This window comes from Ambystoma mexicanum, chromosome 14 (assembly GCF_040938575.1).
Source record: "Ambystoma mexicanum isolate Mex_15411 chromosome 14, UKY_AmexF1_1, whole genome shotgun sequence".
NCBI lineage: Eukaryota > Metazoa > Chordata > Amphibia > Caudata > Ambystomatidae > Ambystoma > Ambystoma mexicanum.
Genome location: NC_090940.1, coordinates 211,788,707 through 211,810,182, shown reverse-complemented (window position 1 = coordinate 211,810,182; position 21,476 = coordinate 211,788,707). Strand labels below are relative to the sequence as shown.

Here is a 21,476-nt window from a genome sequence, read left to right as displayed (position 1 = left end):
ACCATTTGCTGCTAATTTGTCACTTGTTACCACACACATTTATTGGGGAAACGGCGTTAGGGCTCGAGTCATTCCTTTTCCTCAATTCTAATCCAAGGCTTGCTTGCTGCCCTGGAGAACACCATGCCGCATCAGAGCATGCCATTCGCAATGCGGTACCTGCGTAGACAGACCAGTTCTCCCATGGATGTAGGCACAAAGGGTCCTTTCCTCTACAGGGATGACAGCACGCTGAAAACAGACGTGTGAGGTGCAGCGCCACGGAAGAGCGCTGATAAGTGCTGAGAACAGTCAGGTCAGCGTTTCTTTCTTCTAGGTAATTAGCTGTATTTCTTTACTTTGCTTCTTGGATATTTATTAAGATTTCTGCTCAGGAACAATCACAAAATTGTTGACGTCAGAGGAATGTATGAGGCAACTACAGACTGGCTGTGACCAAATCCCTATCACTGTTCATACCTTGAAGGTGCAAGGCAACCTATATCTTTTGGGCTTATGGGTGTTCAAGGGTGAGAGCCATGTACTAATCTGGGTGTATTTCTTTCCCTCTCCTTAGACACGGGAGGAACAGTGCCCAAGTCTTTTCAGGACCTGAAGGGACGTGTCCAGTGGTGCTGCCGCCTGAGGGGAACCATTACACCTTTTTGTTATTTACAGAAGAAAAACCCATCATTTCTAAAGCAGAACCCAAGCGGACTCAAACTGCTAACACCCTTTAAATAATTAGAACTTTCCTCAAAATTCAAAACTCAATTCATTTTAACAATTGTATATATTGTATACACACAATTTCCTTCACAATACATATTTAACATATTGATGTTCATGTTTCCATCATGGAAACTATCAAATATAACTTAATTCCAACATTACATGAATATTTCAAATCAACCATTTTTTTGTTATGGGAAACAAAGATTTTCATTTATCTCCTTTTCCCTTCTTCCAACGTGTTTCAGATCTATCCTATCCTTCTTCAGGGATCAATCAATCTGTCTTCCTAAAAAACAACCAGTGGATAGAATATTATTATTCCTATTCTACCCCTGATCTCAGGAATCAATCTTTGAACTCAAAGCTTGTTAATCACCAACCTTTGTTTCTGATCATTTGATGTTTGAAGCTTTCACACTCATTCAAGCACCTAGAAGAAGATACCCAATGAGTAATAAGTAAAATTTCACATGTAACAACTTCCATCAATCATTATTGTATATAGGGAATTGCTCACCCCGTATAATGGTACTAATTCTCTGCATCATGCGGGACTCCTTGCCAAAGCTAATCTATAGCCAAATATCTCTTCAAGGTTACAAAAAATACCTGTAAATAATAACAGCTTTCAATCTCTCTTTATACAGGTTAAGGACAGGTATTCTTCTCACACCTGCCGATTGTCCCCTCTAACCTTGTATTACCCAATACTCTCAAGCAGTGAGGCAGCGACTGGAAAACCAGTCGTGTGCCCCATGCTCGAAATTTAAAACCTCCATCAAGGCATCACGTTAGATGACATCTAGTGTAACACTGTACGGCCGGTCACAAACAAGACAATGCCTTCGGCCATCTTGGAAGGGGTACTGAACATTCAATCTTTATCACCATTTCTTCTACAACAGATTATAATGAGGCATAACAGCGCCATTAAGGCATGGTTACTATGTGTTCTCTGCCTGAAAGCCTGTCTTGCCCCTCGCTCCTGTGCACTAGCTTGGGAGCAGGACAGCAAACCTATATCATTCTAACCCTTGGTGTTTCCCACAAGTATCTTGAAGGCTAAGTTACAGCCTTTAACTGGCCAACCTGTCCTGAGTATGATAAGGGTGGGCATCTGCAATGACGAAATCCAAAGGTCCACCTTGCCATGGGCTTAAAGATGTCTGAGGTTGCTTACAGTCTCGCACAAAGAGGATCTAACCTGTCAGTTTGTTGTGTACTACCACCTTTGAGTTGGGGCCAAGCCTAATTTGCATACTTTCTTTCTCCTTCTGCAGTGGCATGACAGGCTGGAAAAGTATGGCATCAAAGCTTGCCCAGAGCAATACCAGTGATTTACATTAATTCAAAACTTTCTAACCATCACTTTTCAGTGGTGAAAATGTGAAAATGTCACCCTGAGTTGTACGGGTATTCCCAGTCATGGGTCCCTGAGTCTCTAAGAAGTGCCTAGAGACTCAAGCTACACCTCATTGAAGATGCCCAATGAGACTGAGACATGTATGGGTTGCTTGTGGCCTCATGCATTTTGGTCTGGACTGTACCATTTTGGGTGGGACCAATCCTTAATCCCACATGATCTTTCCTCATTTGTAATGTCATGGCAGGCTGAAAAACGATGATCTGAAAGTTTTGGAAGGGCGATGCCAGAAACTTAGATTAATTCAAGACCTTCCAGCCACCACTCTTCAGTGTTGACTAAATCTAAAAATGCAATGCATTGTTTGCTATGTATGATTCGCTGAGACCTGCATTTTGATTTGCAATAAGCCATTATATATAGTCTTGTAGAGATTGGAGTATATTCCCAGAAGGACAATGATCTCCAGTTTTGCTAATATTTGTGGTGGTTGGTAGCATATACGTCTTGAAAATGCCCCATATAAAACTTGCAAATATCAGTGCATATTTGGAACCCATGATTGTAGCTTTTGTGAATAAGGACAGTTGATTGTTGCAAGAGAATAAGATATTTAAGTGAATTTTAACGTCAAATCGCATTCAGTATGAAATTGAGAAACATGGTTCTCCCATGGGTAATAATATCATACGTTTATAATCCAAGAGCGTGTTCAACAGCACAGTAGCACCATATCACATTAAGGGCCACAAAGCAGAGCTCTTCTTGTCAACGCATTCCTTTGATTTAATTTTTTACTTGAGATGCTTTTGTTGTGGCAAATGTAAGAAGAAATCTTGAAAACCAACAATCGGAGAAGACAAGATCATTTACTTCTGAAATGTGCTCTTTTAGTGTGAATCCCTCAGACTATAGGTCAAAGTAGGTGGAACGCATGATTGATTTTATGAACTTTCAGCAGAAAGTAAGAGGTTACGATGACTGTATGCTGGTTCAACGGATACTGTTTTTCATCTCCGGTATGAAGGGTTTATTCATGCCATTGATCTGACATGGTCCAAAGCATAGTAGTGAGTTGTGCGGTGGGATCTTTATTTTTGCCATCGCTTTATTTATATAATCCATTGTTATGTTATGTTATAAATTTATAACGCGCTCCAGGTACCCAAAGGCTTAAGGGCGCCAACATGGAACCATACAAGACAGACAAGAACAGAAAGACGAGTGATACAGATGCAGAACCAGACTGATGGAAGGCTATGAGAGATCTAACAGAAAAGGAAAGTCTTCAATTTCATCTGGGAGACTTCTGTAGACTCAATGTTTCTAAGAGAGGGGGGCAGGGCATTCTAGTTTTGCATCGCATAGTTTCTACAAGGTTCGTATTGTCGGATCTCAGGGCTCTAGTATTGTGCTTTTTTACAATAGCTTCCACTAGGTACAGAGGCATATGACCCATAAGGCATTTATGCGTAATGAGCAGCAGCCTAAACTGCACTCTAGCCTGAACTGGGAGCCAATGTAGACTCTGTGTTGCCTCAGACACGTGGTCCCTACGACCGAGATCTTTTACGACCCTCACTGCCCCATTCTGGATAACCTGGAGGCGAAGAAAGTCTGCTTGAGTGATCTGATTAGGAGGCTATATCCATAATCTAACTTGGATCCTATAATGGCTCAGGCAAGAGTTTCCAAGTTTTTCTCTGAAATGAATGGGCGCAGTTGACGGAATAGCTTAATAAAGTAAGCAGAAGAAGCAACAATGCTATTAACTTGCACTTTCATATTGAGGTTTTTATCAAATATTATGCCTAGTGCCTTTACTTTATTCTAAACCTCGATGTTACATTTGTCTATAGTAAAGTTGTTATACAACGGCTCTAATTTTGCAAGCTTGGAATCAGATCCAACAATCATGAGTTACGTTTAGGCACTATTCAGTTCCAGACCATCCATCTTTGAATTCCTTTATAAGCTTTGTTAATGTTTATTTCATCATCATCTTGAGATCCTGTGATGGATCTGTTCACCTTGATGATATTACCTCCCTTATCATCTTCACGGTTCTCTCTTGATTCAACTAGTTTACATTTTATTATAGCTTTTTTGTTCTGTTTTGGTGAGATTTGTCACTCTTTTACATTGTGTAACACAGTGATACACAACATGAGGACATTATTTATGGGCCTCATGAGTTTAATGATGAAGTGTTGTCTGGCCTAACGTCGGTCACTCAGTCTGTCATGTCATGCGTGTGAAGCCTCTGTGGTCCAGTTCTCGTCTTTGCATCATGACTCTTGGAGCTTTACTTCTATTTAAAAACACAATTTCAGTCCCATAATACAAATAAATCAAAGTAGTAATGCCATTAAAAAGTTATGTACCATATGTTACAGTAGAAAAGTAATAAACAGTAAACCTAAATCCTATTTTTTTAAATCAAATTCGCTTTCCGATGCCTCTAGCATGCACTCATTCCCAAGGATAGTTTGGGCCACCGTATGAGACTTGTTTGGAACATTTGGCCTTCCAGCTCATTACGTTGTGTACCCCTGGTGTAACAGAAGCTCTGAATCAGAAGCCTATACCACCAACATCTTGCCCTAGACTCTGTACCCTTTCTGCATACTAGACATGAGACCTGCACAGGCATGTGCTAGGTATTAGGGATGACATGTGTGTCTGCTACCAGCCTGACTAACAGGAAGCAATATGCTTTTGAAGAGAATGTGAAATGTATCTGGTTAAGTTTACGTATTTCCCTTTTCTCAAGAATTATCAGCTCCAATGATGGGTTATAGGAAGTGTATCCTGTTACTGGATCAATGGTCTGCCTTTGGACTCCCAGAGCTTTGCTTTCCTCTCCTTCTGCGTGCTAAAATGGATTGTGACCCCTCACAAGGTCCCCAGAAATTCCTTGATGTTTTAGTGCATAGTCTTATATAAATGTTCATGGCCTCTTCTGGATTGGAGACCTGCAAGAAATTGGTTTGGTCGGGCGTAGAAGGGTAGTAGGAGTAGAGACAGGAGGGCAATGTAGCTGTTATTGCAGTTTTTATGTGTGCAGATTGGAAGAACCTTGTGTCTGTGTGCGGGTAAGCTTCTTGGTGGTTTTGTAGGCATGGGGTGTATTTATTAAGAACTGCTTTAGTATCACATGGCAAAGGTATATTTGGTATCAAGTGGGAGTTTTTGCAGGACCCAGACAAGTTTATCCATGCGTCTCATGTACTTTGAGATTGTGTTCAATGGTGTTCGGCATGCAGTGCTTCAGGGTTATGGTTTTGTGGAGGAATATGGGGGAGGCTGAAAGATTACTCAGTAGTTATTAATGGGGTTGGTTATTAACGAATACACCTGTTCTTTACTCAATTATTCAATTGTTTTCTTTAACTATTACCTCTGGAACCAATCTTGATCATTTCAGTTAGTGGAATTCTCGTTCTTCTGGTGCCCCTGGGAATAAAAACATGGATACCTAGCCTTTGCAACTACCATGTCTCATAGCTAAATTTCCAGGGATTTACCTGCTGCTATTGTAGTTTCCCCTATGTTGCTTCTGCATGCTCTGCACTATTACAGTAGGACCTTTGTATTGTAATGGTTTATTCACAATCAAGGGGGTGTTCTGTGGCAAGGGCATGCTTGCCTTTAAAAGGCCAGACGTGTCCAAGCAACCAGGCTGTCCTCCTGACCACTGAGTCTAAGACAGTCAAAGAAAAAATCCCCTCTGATGAAGCCCATTAGCTACAGCCACCTTTATTGACATGTAGTGCATCTTTCTGCATAGTTTACGTGCTCCATTGGACATATTTTGAGCATCTTGTCTAAGTGACCGTTTTAAGGTACTGGGGCAATGATTAGCAAACGTCTCAAGAAAAATAAAATATCTGAATTAGTTGTGTACTTTGAGACTACATTGGTTCAAAGTGCTTTCTTCTACATGTTTTCAATATTGCTCAGTTAAACTTTATACCAATGAAAGGGTGAGCACCCAATGCTGGGATTAGTGTGTCGTACGATACACAGGTTCTGAAGCTGACCGACTGAGAAAACACAACAGTCTAATAACTAATGATCGCATGATAAAAATAACTCTTACTCCATTCTTTAATGATGAAATCGATCACACCCATCATAAGCAGAAGGTGGACGAGTTAAACATTTCATAAGGATCTAGATAATATTGTGAAAACTCCTTGCCAAAATACCTGTTACTTCTTCAACATATATGACGGTGCTAGGGGAAGGTGTGACAAATTTTTCAATAGCTCTGGGAATTTGTTAGGGACTTCTATAATGTAAGACATATTTTACACGCATCCCTCGGTCTATGTGGAGATGCATGAAGCACTGTACTTCGACCCTTCCTCAGCCCAAAACCCAAAGCAGTTTGGAAAAACAAGAAATTTGATATGCTGAAAAAGGCAGCTAAAAGTAGCTCACAACTAGTGTGAGTTTCGAAAGTTTGACATCTAAAATGTTATTATGAATCTTTATCTCATTATGTTCCTGTATTGCAGCTTTCACAAAAACCTCAAAACAAAGGCAACATCATTCCAATGACTGAAGATCCCCTATACTTGATTGACGAGGAAGACATTAATTTCAGTTTCCGAACATTCTGGAACTCTAAGGTACAGTTCAATGTTTGCATCGTTGAAAACATAATTTGCAGATATTGAATGTCTTGTATATTTATTGTTTACCTAAAACATTCAATTTATTAATGTTCTTCTCTAAAGATGACATGACCATCACTCATATTGGATCCTTTTACACTGCTAAAACAGTCTCATAGGACACAAAATGTGACCTCTATTTTTCACCCTTCCTTGACCTTAGTAACTACAGGAATCTCTTGTAGACATGGATTTATTAGCATAAATGAACATAAAACAACAAACAGCACTGATGTTGTGTGAGAGAAACATATCGTACACACAGTTTCAAATTGTTAGCGTAGTTTCCAAGCTGCGGTCAACCATTGTCTCTAAACGTAGGACAGGGAAAGGATTAAGGTGAAGAAGTATGAGAATGGGCTCTAAAAATATCAAAAATCACTTAACCTGTGGGGGTAATAAAGTTGCAAATGTCTTTATTAATTTATTGTGTTCGTAGTACACATGGTACTTTACACAATTCACATTAATATATTTAAATTACAATCCATATAATCCATGTTATAAAACACAACAAAAATATATAACATACAATAAATGAATAGGCAGTTGTTCTTAAAAACAAAACATTTTAGATCACAGCTTGAGTTAATGTAAATTCTAAAATCAGTACAAATCAATGCATACACCTAATCCTCACACACTTCAAAATCAATTTCTAAAATCATTTCAGTGCAATGTAGACATAAACCTAATCCATTAGTTTAAAACACAATTATTAGCACCATATCACAAAATCAGATGTCATTCCACATAAATCTTGTTTTCCTTGTTCCGTCACCCTATGTAATTGTGAAAAGATTGTTATAAAAAATCTGACCAGAGCTCATAAGTCTATCCCACAAAGCACTCTATAATACCTGAGAAGTTGAATGTATAAATAGACCAAAGTACCCTATGGTGCATACGTTTTGGACAATCAATCACAGGATGATATAGTGACTCCAGAGGATCCACGTTGCCGAATCATCATCTACGAAGTTCCTTCAGTATGCCCATTCTGGGTCCAAGGACCTCCAGTGTTGGGAGACAATTTAATCTGAACTTGAAATACCACAATAGTATTTGGATGGAAACCTACGAAAGTACAGTCTAATGTCACTCATTGGTAGATGAAAAATGTTGTTAGTTCTATATAATTTGAATCTGTAATGATCTTTAGTATCTGTCAATTTATCCCACCTCTTGATTGTATTTTTCAGCCCCCAATAAGACTCTGATTCATCCATGACAGTGGTGGCCATAAAATGTCTACACCTCACTTTCAACTTATGCAAGAAGGCATTTGAATCTTTAATTAGACGTTTGCGTAAAGTCACAAATAATATAATTTAGATTTAGTTGTAACAAAAGGGGCTCCAAGATGAGAGGTTCCTTAGCGCAAGAGGAACAATCAAGCGTGGTTTGTTTTCAAACAAGTTAGCCGCCATTTTGTTAATTCATTGTTCCTTTATATGGATGGTGGTGGTGAGTTTTCAACGTTGCAAAAACCAACATATCATTTTAGGTCAGTTTACAAATAAATTTAGCTCTCCTGCAGGAGTTTTGTAAATGACAAGAAAAGTTCAGGATTCTTTGGGGAATAGAGTAGGCATAACGTTTGTTTGTTTAGTTTATGCTTTAAATGGTCTTACCTGTGGAATGAAAACATCATGCATAAATAAAGTGAGACTATTGCATTTAACCCTATTTCTATTGGCTGCTATTTGCGTGGACTGTTTTTGTTGGTGGTTTGTATTTGCATTTGAAACATCATGTGAAAGAGTGACTTTTGCTCAGCAACTTACTGTCAATGATCACAGGCTGCCTTTGCTGATGTCGAATTAAGCCCCACACTTTAGGGTGGGCTTGGACGGTAACTGCTCACTAGCCCAAACCTTGGTAGGCCCAATAGTGAAGTGCAAGCCTCAGTATGGGCTTAGGGGCGTTACAGCCAAGCCCGCCCCACAACGTGTCACTTTGCACTATTATTATACGACTTGTTGCACCAGGTGATAAAAGAGTTTCATTGTTAAAAAAAATACCTACGCCTTGATGAATGGGGAGGTACGGTGTTGTGCGCATTCAGCAAATGCAAGATCAGGCTGATCGTAGATGGCCACCATATGCACGCAACAGGGGCTCAGGAGCCCCATTACACTATTCTTGGTGGCATCTGGCGGCAAACAGTGGGAGAAGTGGCGGAAAGGAGAGCCCCTGTCAAGCAGGTAAGTGGGGGGGGGGAGGTGCCGCACAGGGGTGGGCAGACCAGTGAGAGGTATTAGCACGCTAGAGCTCGGCACATGGGGTACAGCAATCAGCTGTCCTGAATGTGGGCTCATACCAGGGGATTCAGCCGGCATTCCAGGACGCTGATTGCCTGGCACCCCTATCTGGGTGCTAACTCTGCTTACACTTTCCATAGAGCTGCCGTCTCCTTCCTTTGCTCTTGTGGATTCTTTCTCTCTGAAAACAGTGTGCCACTTCTGCTTCCGTACCCTAGGGCAGTGGGTACTCTGGGTCCTCCCAGCTCTGTGCTTCCAACTTCTGGTGTTTTCTCCTCTACTCCTACCTTATATCTGATTGTTATCCACAGCCATACTCAGCCCTCAACTCTCTTGTTCTAATGCCTTCCATGTTGCTACCTGCACTCTAAACTCTGACTCTTCCTCCCCCATAATACCCGCAGCATTTCCTCTCAAGGCTGCCAGCCCATTCTGCTGCTTGCTCTTTCTGCTTTTCCTTCCTCTCCATATGCATTCATCTACATAAACAAACTCACAATCTGTATTCACACACAATCAACCCATCCCTAAACTTACCACATACAAATTCACCCACAAACAAAATCACAATCTGTTCATACACATAAAATCTTATCATCCACACACACATACCATAAATGTCCACACATCCCATCACCATCTTTCATCTAAGCACCTACACACTCACCAACTCACCATCCATCCACCTTTCCAACCTATCCAACACACATCCATACACTCCATCTGTCATCCCGCCATCCATCCACGTGTCTATACACACTCTCACTCATCATCTACCCAACCAACTCACACACAAACCCATTTCCTCAATACACATACACTCCCATCCATCTAGCCATCCATAGAGAAAAATACAAAATGACCACTAAACAATGTACACATACAGATGTGTCACTCATCTCTCCATCTGTTTACCCATCAGTCCAGACATAAACTCACTCTCCATCCAACTAGTAGTCCACATACACAACATTATGTTACATATATCCATCAACCAATGACTCATCCATCCGCACACAAACTCACCATCCAAAGACTTTTGACTCTCTCCCTCTCAGGTAACTCGATGCATGTGCATGTTTTTTTTTGTTGTTATTGTCTTATGCTTTGAGGAAATAATTGGTATAGAGCTGCAGGAGCTACATCAATGGAATTATGATATTATGATAACTAAGTAGCGGTGTGTGGGCATTTACAGATGTTAATGTCACGAAAGTGGTTCCAACTACTTTAGCTTCAGGCTCCACTTGTTAGACAATCCTGGCTGTGCCTCTACCAGGACCCAGAATGGAGTAGCAGGGGCCCACCCCATTTTAGGCACCAGAGCATGGCAGACTATAGGGGGCAGCAAGCCATGGGGGCTGAACGCGGCCTCCTTCTTCCTTCTGGAGACATGGACAATTGTGGTGGTCCTGCAGCATCGGGCCACACAGGTCTTTCCCTTTCTCCTCGTGATGTTAGTGTGCCGTGCCAGCTGTTCTGAATGTTTGCGGTGGATATCTTCTCTCAATGCGTCATAGCGTGCTGATTTAAGGATCTGAGATGTGGGCTTCAGGGTGTGCTCCCCTGGCCTCCTGTGTATACGTAGCCTCTTGTCGTAGTGTGGTCCCCCAACGTTGCGCCACATGAAGCCATGCAGGAGAGAAATGAGACCAGCATATTTTCTTAGGTCTCCGGAGCTCAGAGGGGTCATTGATGTGCAAGTCTTTGCTTCATCTTCTTAGCTCTGCACACTACGAGGAAAGAACACCAGGAAAGCTTCACAAAACCCTGCACTCTCCCTAACAGAACTAAAGTGTCCCCGCCGGCTCTCTGAACAGTTTTGCTGTGCTTCTCTTTATAAAACAGCTACGAGGCACAACTATTTCCTGTGTCACCCGTGGAAGTGACAGGTCACAGGAAATGTTTACATAAGGGATTTGAGGTGTCCCTTGCTGGGATGCCATTTCAAGGCAAATAACCAGCTGATGTGTAGGTTGTGCTTTTAAAATGGTGCTCATACAAATAGTATAGTAAATCACACTTACTTACATATTCACATAATTTTACATTCAAATAAAACCAAAAGCTAGTGAAGCGTACTTATCTTACGTTTTTACAACATTCATTTTTATATATCGTTTACATTTCACGTATGCATTTTTAAGATAGTATATTTATTTATCTATCTATCTATTGTAGTTTTTATATAGCGCCCTATCGCCCATAGGCATCAAAGCGCTCACATTGACAGACAACATGGAACGGATATCTCAAACAGGAGAAAAAGCAAGAGCTATAAAATTTCTCCTTCGTCAAACAACTGCGTCTTAAGCAGTTTCATAAATATGGTAAGAGAGAGACATACTGTTTTTTTTTATCAGAGAGGGCATGGAATGCCATATCATTGGAGCCCAATGAGTGAAGTTAGTACCACCTACTCTTTCCAAGATTTTACGTAGTTGTTGTAGGTTATGTTTCCCGTTGGATCGAAGATTTCTTCGGGCAGGAACCTTGGTTAACTTCCTTGCAAGATAGCTAGGGGCAGTGCCAGCCAGGCATTTAAAGATCATAACCGAGCATTTAAATTGTATTCGCTGTTGGACTGGTAGCCAGTGAAGTTTTTTTCTGGCTGCAGAAATATTTCCCGTCGATTCAATCCAAAAACAGCCCTAACCGGACCATTCTGTATGGTCTGCATTTTGTGATATTACCTTCAGACGTGCCCATCAGGAGACTGTTACAGTAATCCAATTTCGAGTTGATTGTGGCTCATTCAATCAACGCTAGGTTTTGCTCAGATAAGTATGGTCGGATTTGCCAGATAAGATTAGTGTAGAACGCACATGTTGATTTTAAATGAGAGACATGTCTCTTGTACGAGAGGTGCGAGTCCATAAAAATACCCAAGGTCTTAACATGCTCTGAAACGTCAATGAAACTGTTGTTAATCTTAAATTTCTATATTGTTGGCTTAATTTTCCGATTTTCTGAGGTGTGCCAAGAATTAAGAGTTCGGTTTTTGCTTCATTGAGCACAAGAGAGTTGTTTGCCATCCATTTTTGTATAGCATTAAACACTTCATTAACTCTTTGCACATCCTTTTCATAGGAACCTGAAAGTTCGAATACCAACTGGGTGTTGTCAGTGTAGTTTGTAAACTGTGTACCCATATTTTTAGGCATGTGACATAGAAGTTTCAAGAAAATATTAAAGAGTAACTGGGACAAGCACGATCCCTGTGGGACACCACCGGTCAACAACGTTTTCAGGGAGCTAAAGTTACCCTTTACAACAGCTGCCATTCTTGGGCCTAAGAACGATTTAAACCAGTTTATTGCTAGAGGAGAGCATTTGCCCGTTGTTCTCAATCTCTCAGCCAAAAGATCATGATCTATGAGATCAAACGCTGAGGAGAGATCAAGTAGCATAAGTAAGGTGGTGTTTCCTTTTTCAATAATACTAGCAATGTTGGCCTGGAGATCCAAGAGAGCGGTCTCCGATCAGTGTTTTGCCCTAAATCCAGATTGCTCGTTAGCCAATAGTTTGTTTGTGTCTACGAACATTTGGTACTGTAGGTAGGCAATCCTATCGATAATTTTAAGCAAAAAAGGCACATTTGTTATAGGCCTAAAATTGCCAGGTATTGATGGATCTAGGTTTTCCTTTTTTATAAGAGGTGTAATCCATGCTTCCTAAGGTCTGCAGGAACATAGGCTTCTTCAAAGGATTGATTAACAAATTGTACTACACAGGGTGATATGGTATCTTCAAACTCTTTAAATAGATTTGCAGGGAAGATATCCCCCTGACAAGAAGATGGCCCTAATTTATGGATAACCTCCAGAACCTCTGCAACAGAGACCCTTTCAAAAGAAAAGAGATCAGGATGGCGGTCCGACGGGTCACTCTTAATAGTCGATGTCGAGGGGAGAATGTTCTTGTGATCAGAAAACAGTTTTTTCTGGGCTGCGATAGCCTGCTGATGTTTATATGTTTTTTCAGAAAAACCTTCATGGATCGCTTGACGGAGGGTCTTTCAATTCATTGAGAATTGAAAACATTTCTTTTGATTGTGATTTGGCTTGTTGAATCCTAGCGTTGAAGTGTTCTATTTTAGATTGAAAAATAATCAATTAATTAGCTTTCACAGCTTGCTTGTAGGATGCTAGTGATAGTACAGATTGATCTTTTCTCCAGAGGCGCTCAGCTTTGCGCTTGGCTTTTCTGGCTTCAAGGATATCACTAGAAAACCATTTATTCAGATTAGTAGATTTATTGCTTTTTTCTGGTTTGAGTGGAGCCAATTCTTCGAAGGCTTGATTTGTCGCCTTTCTGAAAGCCTGAGCGAAGGTGTCTAAGGAAATATGCTGATGTAGCGAGGCCAGGAGGGGGCAGACCTTTTCCTTAAAAGCCTCGCTAGTTACTGCCTTCCTGTTATGCCAGGTGCCTACGGGTTTAGTTTTTGTGGGACGCTGTGTTTGTTAACAGTATGGCATGTAAAGTTAACCATATAATGATCGGGCCATGCACATTCTAAAATAGATGTAACTATTTTTTGTTGGTTTTTCGCTAGTATCCAGTCAAGGGTATTTCCGGCATCATGGGTAGGATTTCTAACTACCTGTTGGAAGTTAATAGCCTCAAGTGATGCTTTAAGCTCCTTTGCCATTATGTCCTGAGGATTATTGTCCCATAAGTTCATATCCCCAAGAACAACAACCGCTGAAGTGTCTTTAGTAATGTTACCGATACTAGCCATTAAGTGTTCGAACAAATTTTGGGGTTACTCTGGGAGGATGATACAATAATAAGAAACCTGGAGGACACATGATTAACATTAAGTTACTGGGGGTCATTCCGAATTTGGAGGCAGCCATGGTGCTATTAGCACCATGGCTGCCTCCAAACTCGGGTCCGGGTAATCGGAATGGAGACTTACTGGGACATTCCGACCTATGCGGACCCGGTAAGTCCCCATTTCGAAAACCATTCCCCATTCCCATTTGAGCCCCCATAGGGCTCAGTGGGAATGGGGAAAGAGCTAATAACGGGCCCGTTGTTAGCTCCATGGTCCTTTAACAGGTCCCGCTAAGGGCTGCTGGTAAAACCAGCCGGCACTAGTGGGACCCGCTAAGGGACCTCGGAATGCGGCGATAGGGGGTTAACGGCACCAGCATCCTTACCGGTGCCGTTAATCCCCTACCACCATAATCGGAATGACCCCCACTGTGTCTGTTTTATTTCATGTCTTCATTGTGCTGAGAACCCACATTTATGTGAGGCGAGCGAGACTCTCCCTCACATCAGCAAACTTCTTCCTCGAGGGTAAGGTGCCACATGCCTGTGATATTGAGAAGGATGTTGGTACCTCCCCATGATGTGCAGCAAGTGGCTGGTGTTCTCTGGTATGGTGCTTGTGTGGCTAAGGTAAGAGTTAAGGTAAGCTCTATTGGAACTTCTCACTGTCCCTTCGGCAATCATAACTACATTTCCTCCTTGGCATAACTTTCTGTTGTCAAATTCTGAGCTCAGGAGATTTCGCAGGTTGGCTGTTTTTGTTGGACAAACGGTGCACATCCCGGAAATGGAGCATGTGCAAGCCTGGCAAAGCTTCCTAACATCCAGAGCCAACTTGTGTCAGGAGAAGAGTTTTTGGACTAGGGTCCTCATTATAAGTTTGCTGGTCCAGAAAAAAGTGCCGGTAACAACGGTTACCAGCGCATTTTTTGGACTGGCAAACTACAAGTCTGCCGGTAGGGGCAGTGAACTACTGGCAGGCAGTGGTCGAAGTGTACGAAAAGAAGTAGTGGAGCTATGTTCCCTAGTGGCCTGCCCCACAAACCCCATCGTTGTGCCACCTCCCACACACAATACAAATGCCCAAACAAATGTGCCTGCTGTTTAAAGGAACGTTCAGTACAGTGCACTGAAAGTGCAAGTTACAACTGTTTCGTACACTATTATTTTACAACAAAACCATTCCGGGACGGTTTCTTTTTAGAATAAAAATATAGGTAAGGTAAAGCTTAATTTAAAAAAGTAGTGGAGCACCCCTCCAACCGCTCCCGTTCACTTCGACCACTTGCTGGCAGGCATGACATGCTTGTAGTTCAAGCCCCTACCGGCAGATTTTTCACTGAAGAAACGGCACCGTTACTAATGGTGCCGGTGCTTCAGTGAGCCCATTCCCTTGGAATCCTAGGGGACTCCACGGGAATGGGAACTTACCGTTACTCCGCCGCCCAAAATATCCCAGTATTACCGGGATATCAGGCGGCGGAAATGGTAAGCAGAGGTTGCCGGTAGATTGCAGGTGGTACCAGTGGCATACCAGCAACCTCATAATGAAGGCCTAGGTCTTGATTGTTTTCCAGTCGTAGATGGGCGTGTTGGTCATCAAGCAAATGGAGTAGAGAGTGTCAATATTGTTGAGGAAGCGCCAGGTGATGTACTTCCTCATCTGGAGTCTGGTTCTCTTTGTACAGGATGCTCCCCTTTGACTAGCAATCGTTGTCCACTCTGTGGTGAACACGTGGGTGTCCATTTTGGGGTGTGACCAAGCCTGATTTGCATATGGGCTTTCCCCTTTTGTAATGGCTTGGGAGGTGAAGAACGGTGGTCTGGAGGGTTGCCCAGAGCAATACCAGAGGTTCAGATTAATTCTAAACCGTCCAGCCATCACCTCTTTTATTTTGCTGAATGCATGGTTGTCTTCACTCCATTTTCCATGGTCTTCAATATAGCTGCGATGCTGCAGGCATCTAGTTTGGCTTGGCACAGCTTGCTCCTTGTCAGTCTTGGGTTCTCATGCATGATCAGGCTGGTGATGTTACAGTACACCAAATGAACCCCACCATCAGTCCCTCAAAGACAGTCAATCATGGTGTGGAGGTTTCTTCAGCAAGACAAAGCACCCACATTGCTGCCACTCTAGTAGTGATGTTTTCTTCCTCTGGGTTATGGAGCGGCTGGACATTGCGTCAGCATTAATTTGGCCCACCTCAGGAAGTACATCAGCTGGAAGTTGTACACAGACAGGGCGGCTAGCCACTTATGTCTCGAAGCATACAGCTTGGCGGGCATGTGGATTCATGTTAATGGCTTGTTGTCTATCCACATAGGGTTATTTGCCCCATAAAGGTAAATGTGCCACTTCTCCATGCACCAGAAACTATAGCTTGTGCACAAAGTAATTCTTTTCGGGTGCAGGCAGCCTGTGGCTGGTGAAGGTAATGGATGTTGTGGCACCTTGACTTTCTTGATATAGCACTGTGCTGAGTCCATCTAAACTTGCATTCACATGGAGGATTTGTGCATTTTGTGTCGGCATAAGCTCATACAGTCTTGATGCGACAGGGGAAGGCTTGATCGCAGACGTCGACCCATCACTGAACCTATGGCTGACAAGAGGGCCATAGAGGGCCCTATAGGAATTTTTCAGTGAGGGGCCCTTCTTCTAATTATCAGGAAGGCCCTTAGTGTTGGCGGTCAGCAGCCAGGCTATGACGGTCAACCAAGGTATGAATCTTCATTAATAGATGCAGATGCCCAGTAAACTTCTCAACCCCCTGAGGTCTTGAATGAGTACGGAGGGCTTCGTCCTTTGCTTGGATCGATGGGCACTGCTTCGGGAGAGATAATACGGCTAATGTACTTCACATTGTATCTGCATAACTGGCATATCTCCAGAAAAACCTTGAATCCCTGGTTGTAGATTGTGTCTAGGACCTTCAGAAATCACTCATTGCACTCCTCCAGCAACCTCTTGAATGTAATGATACCATTGAAGTAAACCAGGACATCCAAAAGATTCATGTCGGCCATAGTGTGATCAATTTGCTGTTGGAACATGGCTGGGGCTCCAGGTACGTTTTTGGGCATACAGAAGCATTCATGGAACCCAAAGGGGTAGATTAATGTTGTCTTCTTTCAGCATTTAGGATTCTTCAGAATCTGGTAATAGCGACTGAGTGAGTCCAGGGCCTCATTGCCTCATGGTGCAGATCACTGGTTGGGTGAGCCTTCTCTAGTTGATGCACATCATACATCACCATGCCACCATGATAGGAAACCATTAGGGATGCAGGATTACTGGATGAGGTCAACCTGAATAGCTCCTCTCCTCTAGGTGGATACTGGCATCTTCCCATTGAGCCGGGGTGGACCACCTAAATATTTTGAAGAAGGGGGTGTTGTCGTTCACCCTTATGTGATACTGCACTCCATATACTTCATTGATGTCCAAGTCACAGGTGAAGACGACTTCATCCCATAGTGCCAGTTTGTCTTGAAGGAAGTCTTTCTCTCTTTGTTGCAGGGGCAGTTTGCCAAAGTTCAACACTTGTTGATGAAATCCTGCAATATGTATATTCTTGAGTTTGAGGGAAGCAGTAAATCTTATTCACGGTAGCATCTCAAGAAAGGGTTTAGCATTGGGGGTGACCAACTGGGACCAACATCAAGGGCCATACTATGCCCAAAATATTATGCTCCCGATGGAGTTTGTCACATTCCATCGGGAGCAGAACACAGAAGGTCACTCTAGGCACTTGAGCAGGACCACAGCCCATCTGGGTAGATACCAGAACAGTCAGACAGGACACCTAACCACCTCGACCAGCCACCAGGCCACATTGGACTAGATTAATTGCCCATGATAAAGACCATGAGAGGTCATAACGCGAGTCGGCTGACCACAAATGACCTTAATAAAAATATACACAAACCACCACCAACAAGGATACAAAGACTATAACATTATTTCCAAGCACAAGGTAGCCAGGTACAAACAAATTCTAATTTTTACAAGAGGTGTGGGAAACACCTCTGCAACCCGTGATCTTGCATCAGACTAGCCAAAAATCGCATCTCTAAAAACTGTGAAGTGGAGCGCAAGTTGATTTGAAACCCTAGTGCCCAAACACTGCTACTACCAAAGTAAAATGGGCCTTATTACAAGTTTGGGGGTATGGGAAAAAATTGCAGTAATTCTGTTACTTACATATTCCTGGCAGTAACGGAACTACTGTCACTTTTACGGTACCAACCAATTCTGAGTTTTGATTTGGCCTTGAGGTGAATGATTTGCCTCCAGCAAAGTGCTGGAGGCCAATATTCCACTTAAAGGCTGAAACTCTGCATATATACCATATCGGAATTACTGCTTCTGCTTAATCCGACAAAATTGCTATAGAGTCCTATGGGCTCCATAAATGGGGACTTACACTGTGTTACCACCACTTGTAATTCTCCAGTAAATCTGCAGGACCGGTTGGCAGTAACAGTCCATGGGCCTCATTACACGAATCCCGCTAAAAACGGAGTCATTACTGGCATGGAGGTAATAGCGTGTCCGTGCACCCTTGACTCCGCTAATAGCGGCTGATTACGAGTGCGCTAAAGGCCCTCCAACCCCCCGATAGCGCCATCACAGGACCCGCCGATACCACCTCCGCCAAGGAGCAACCCCTTAATAACGACCCGGTAAGAACATCATGCTAATACCGGGCTCGTAATACCGGACCCGGAAGTAACGTCATCGCGTTGGAACGGGAAATGCGCCGGCGGCCATCTTTAAAAACACAATCCATTGCAATCTTCTCAATCCAGCAGTGCTACAGAGTAGAGAGCAGGGACATACCATCCAGCATGTCCAAGGCTACCCGCAAAACTACCCCCCGCCTGCACAAGAAGCGCTTCTCCGATGAGGAGCTAAACATGCTGGCTGATACTCTTGCAGCCCATGCAGATGAGGTTTTTGCAAACAACCTCAAAAGGGAAGTACAACTAAGAAACAAAGAAACATGGGAGGAGGTTGCGCGTAAGGTGTCAGCGGTTGGCACCACCCCCTGCACGGTCAAAGACTGTAAAAAAAGATGGGATGACCTATGTCTCTGGTTCCGTAACATCCTGGCATCCAATCGCAGGGAGGCCATGGCGACAGGCGGGGGGTGCCCACTCAACAGTAAAATTGATGCGCTGGGAAGAGACCTGCAGCACCACCATACAAATGGAGTCCATAGAGGGCTTTGGCGAAATGGAGACGGGTGCAGCAAAATCAGGAGATGGAGGTGAGTGACCCCGCAAACCCCAGTAGGCCAAACCATGACGTAGTACAACAGATGTGAAAGTGAGCCAAGCCAATGCATGGCCCATCATACAAACATATACAGATCCATGTCCAGATGGAGGCCCAAACCCTGGCACAATGAAATGCATGCTGCGTGCCAATCCCATTACCAACAGACACCCAACACACAGGGACCAATCGCATGTCACACATCACACAAACCGCAATGCAACGGTATGCCACATGGTACACATCAGTACCGAATGGAGAGGCCACGGCTTATGCCAATATGCCCCCCCCTTGAAAGTACCCTGTGTGACACACTGATAAGAATGCAATGCATGAGAAATCAAATACTGTACCGCACCAACTCATGCATCTTGCATGTAACACCATCACTGATGCCCTGCATCTCTTGTTCCCCCACAGGCACTGATGCAGAAGGCGAAGGGCAGGACCCTGCCCCAAGGTCATCAACATCCAGGGGCAGACCAGAGGGCACTGGGCCTTCCACCTCCGGGACAGCATAGCGGGCCAGAGTGCAACCCAGGGCACCTGTACAGGCCAGGCCGGCTGAGGAGGAGATAACAGCAGCGGACGAGGCTGCAAATACTGATTTGGCAACAATTGCTGGAGGCGAGGCTGATGGCACGCAGTCCGCTGCCACCAGTTCTGTGGGTGAGGCAGCAGCCACAGCCCCCCTCAGCGATGTGGATGTGCAAGCGGAGGAGTACGAGGACATTGATGGCACAATCCATTTTGAATGTCCCCACACACCCAGCCCCCTGTCCACCCCCCACCACTCCACACAAGGCACACCGTCCAGCCCCATGCAGGAACCAGCGGTTCAACTGTGGAGTCCGCATCTGTCAAGCACCCCAGAGGCCAGCCCTGCAATGGCCCACCCAGCTGCAGCACCCTCCAACTCCACAGCCCCCACTGACATGGAGGCACGCCTATCGAGGGTAGAGGCACGGCAGGACTCAATGATCGAACTGGTGCGCCAGTATGTGACCGAGGGTGAGCAAACACGCTGTGAAATACGGGAGGCGAATGCAGGAAACATTGCGGCCATCAATTTGAGTGCAATACTCATATGTGACAGTTTAGGGGCCGTCACACAGGTCCTTATCAGGATGCTGGAACACATGCAGCACCAACAACCTGCACTGGCGGTGCAAAATCCATCCACCTCCACCCCATCGACCACACCTGCAAGCTCGACTCCCTCAAGCCTGTGCGGATGATAAGGCGCAGTGCAAGGCACACAGAAATGCTGCCCCCGACACTAAAAAAGCCTGCAAATAGCCGGTCCAACCACATTGTGTGTGGGATGATAATGGGTGAGGGGGGAGGTGGTGTTGAGGGTGTTGAGTGGATTATGGGGATGTTCATTGGGGGGTATGGGGTGTTTGGGGGGGTATGGGGTGTTTGGGGGGTATGCAGTGTTTGGGGGAGGTTTGGGGGGGTATGGGGTGTTTGCGGGTATGGGTTGTTTGGGTGTTTTTGGAGGGCGTGTGAGTGGTGGAGGGAGGAAGCACTACATTGTTATTTTTCTTAATACACCAGTTGTGTTCAAAATCATTTCATGACTGGACATTGTTCATTTCGTGTGTGTACATTTTATTCATGACAGCGCACCGTGCCCAAGTCCCCAGACACCCTGTGTCCATGTCCACACGGTCCCAGTGCTCAGTGTAGCACCGACACATAACCATCAACGTCCCTGTGGTTCAGAAGTATTTGTCAATCAGTGATTGGCGTACAGCACGACCATCTTGTGCATCACGTACTGCCAGGGGTGCTGCTTCTCCTCCATCATCATCCTCATCATCCTCACCTGGTGCATGCATGTCAATGTCAGGTGGCAGTGGTGCATTTCTCTGGATGCACCTGTTGTGCAGCATGATACAGACCATGGTGATCTTTGCCACCTTCTCAGGCCCATAGAGGAGTGCTCCACCAGACCTGCTTAGGCAGCAGAACCGCTCCTTCAACAGGCCAAAGGTCTGATCAATCACATCCCTGGTACGGGTATGAATCCGATTGTACTCCTCTTCGTGCCTGTTCTGCGGGTTCCGTACAGGGGTAAGTAGCCACGGCTTCAAGGGATAGCCTCCATCACCTGCATGGGAGCACAAAGAGGTATGTGGGAGTCAATATCTAAGCTGACACCTTTAGGATTAACTGCCATGGCTGCAGCTATTTGGTGTTGACATGCACATGTGCCTGGATGTATGCACACAGGTTCATTTGATGCATTGTGTACTGCACAATGGTCTACTAGTGTGGATTGCGTTGTACAGATGATGCAGGGTGTCCACTTGCATGCGTATGTACTGTGGATGCGGAATGATGTCTTGCCACCCATTATTGCAGTGTATGCTACTCTGTACCTAATC

The 21,476-nt window shown here is 44.0% G+C and overlaps 1 protein-coding gene across 6 annotated transcripts in view; it reads left to right on the top strand.

The window, feature by feature from the left end:
• LOC138527632 (uncharacterized) overlaps positions 1 to 21,476 on the top strand; it is a 370,769-nt gene that overhangs the window by 246,540 nt on the left and 102,753 nt on the right. For all 6 annotated transcript variants that reach the window (XM_069638969.1, XM_069638970.1, XM_069638966.1 and 3 more), the window contains one exon: positions 6,601 to 6,714. In XM_069638969.1, coding sequence (XP_069495070.1) covers positions 6,601 to 6,714 — 114 coding nt within the window. The remainder of the gene's footprint in view (positions 1 to 6,600; positions 6,715 to 21,476) is intronic.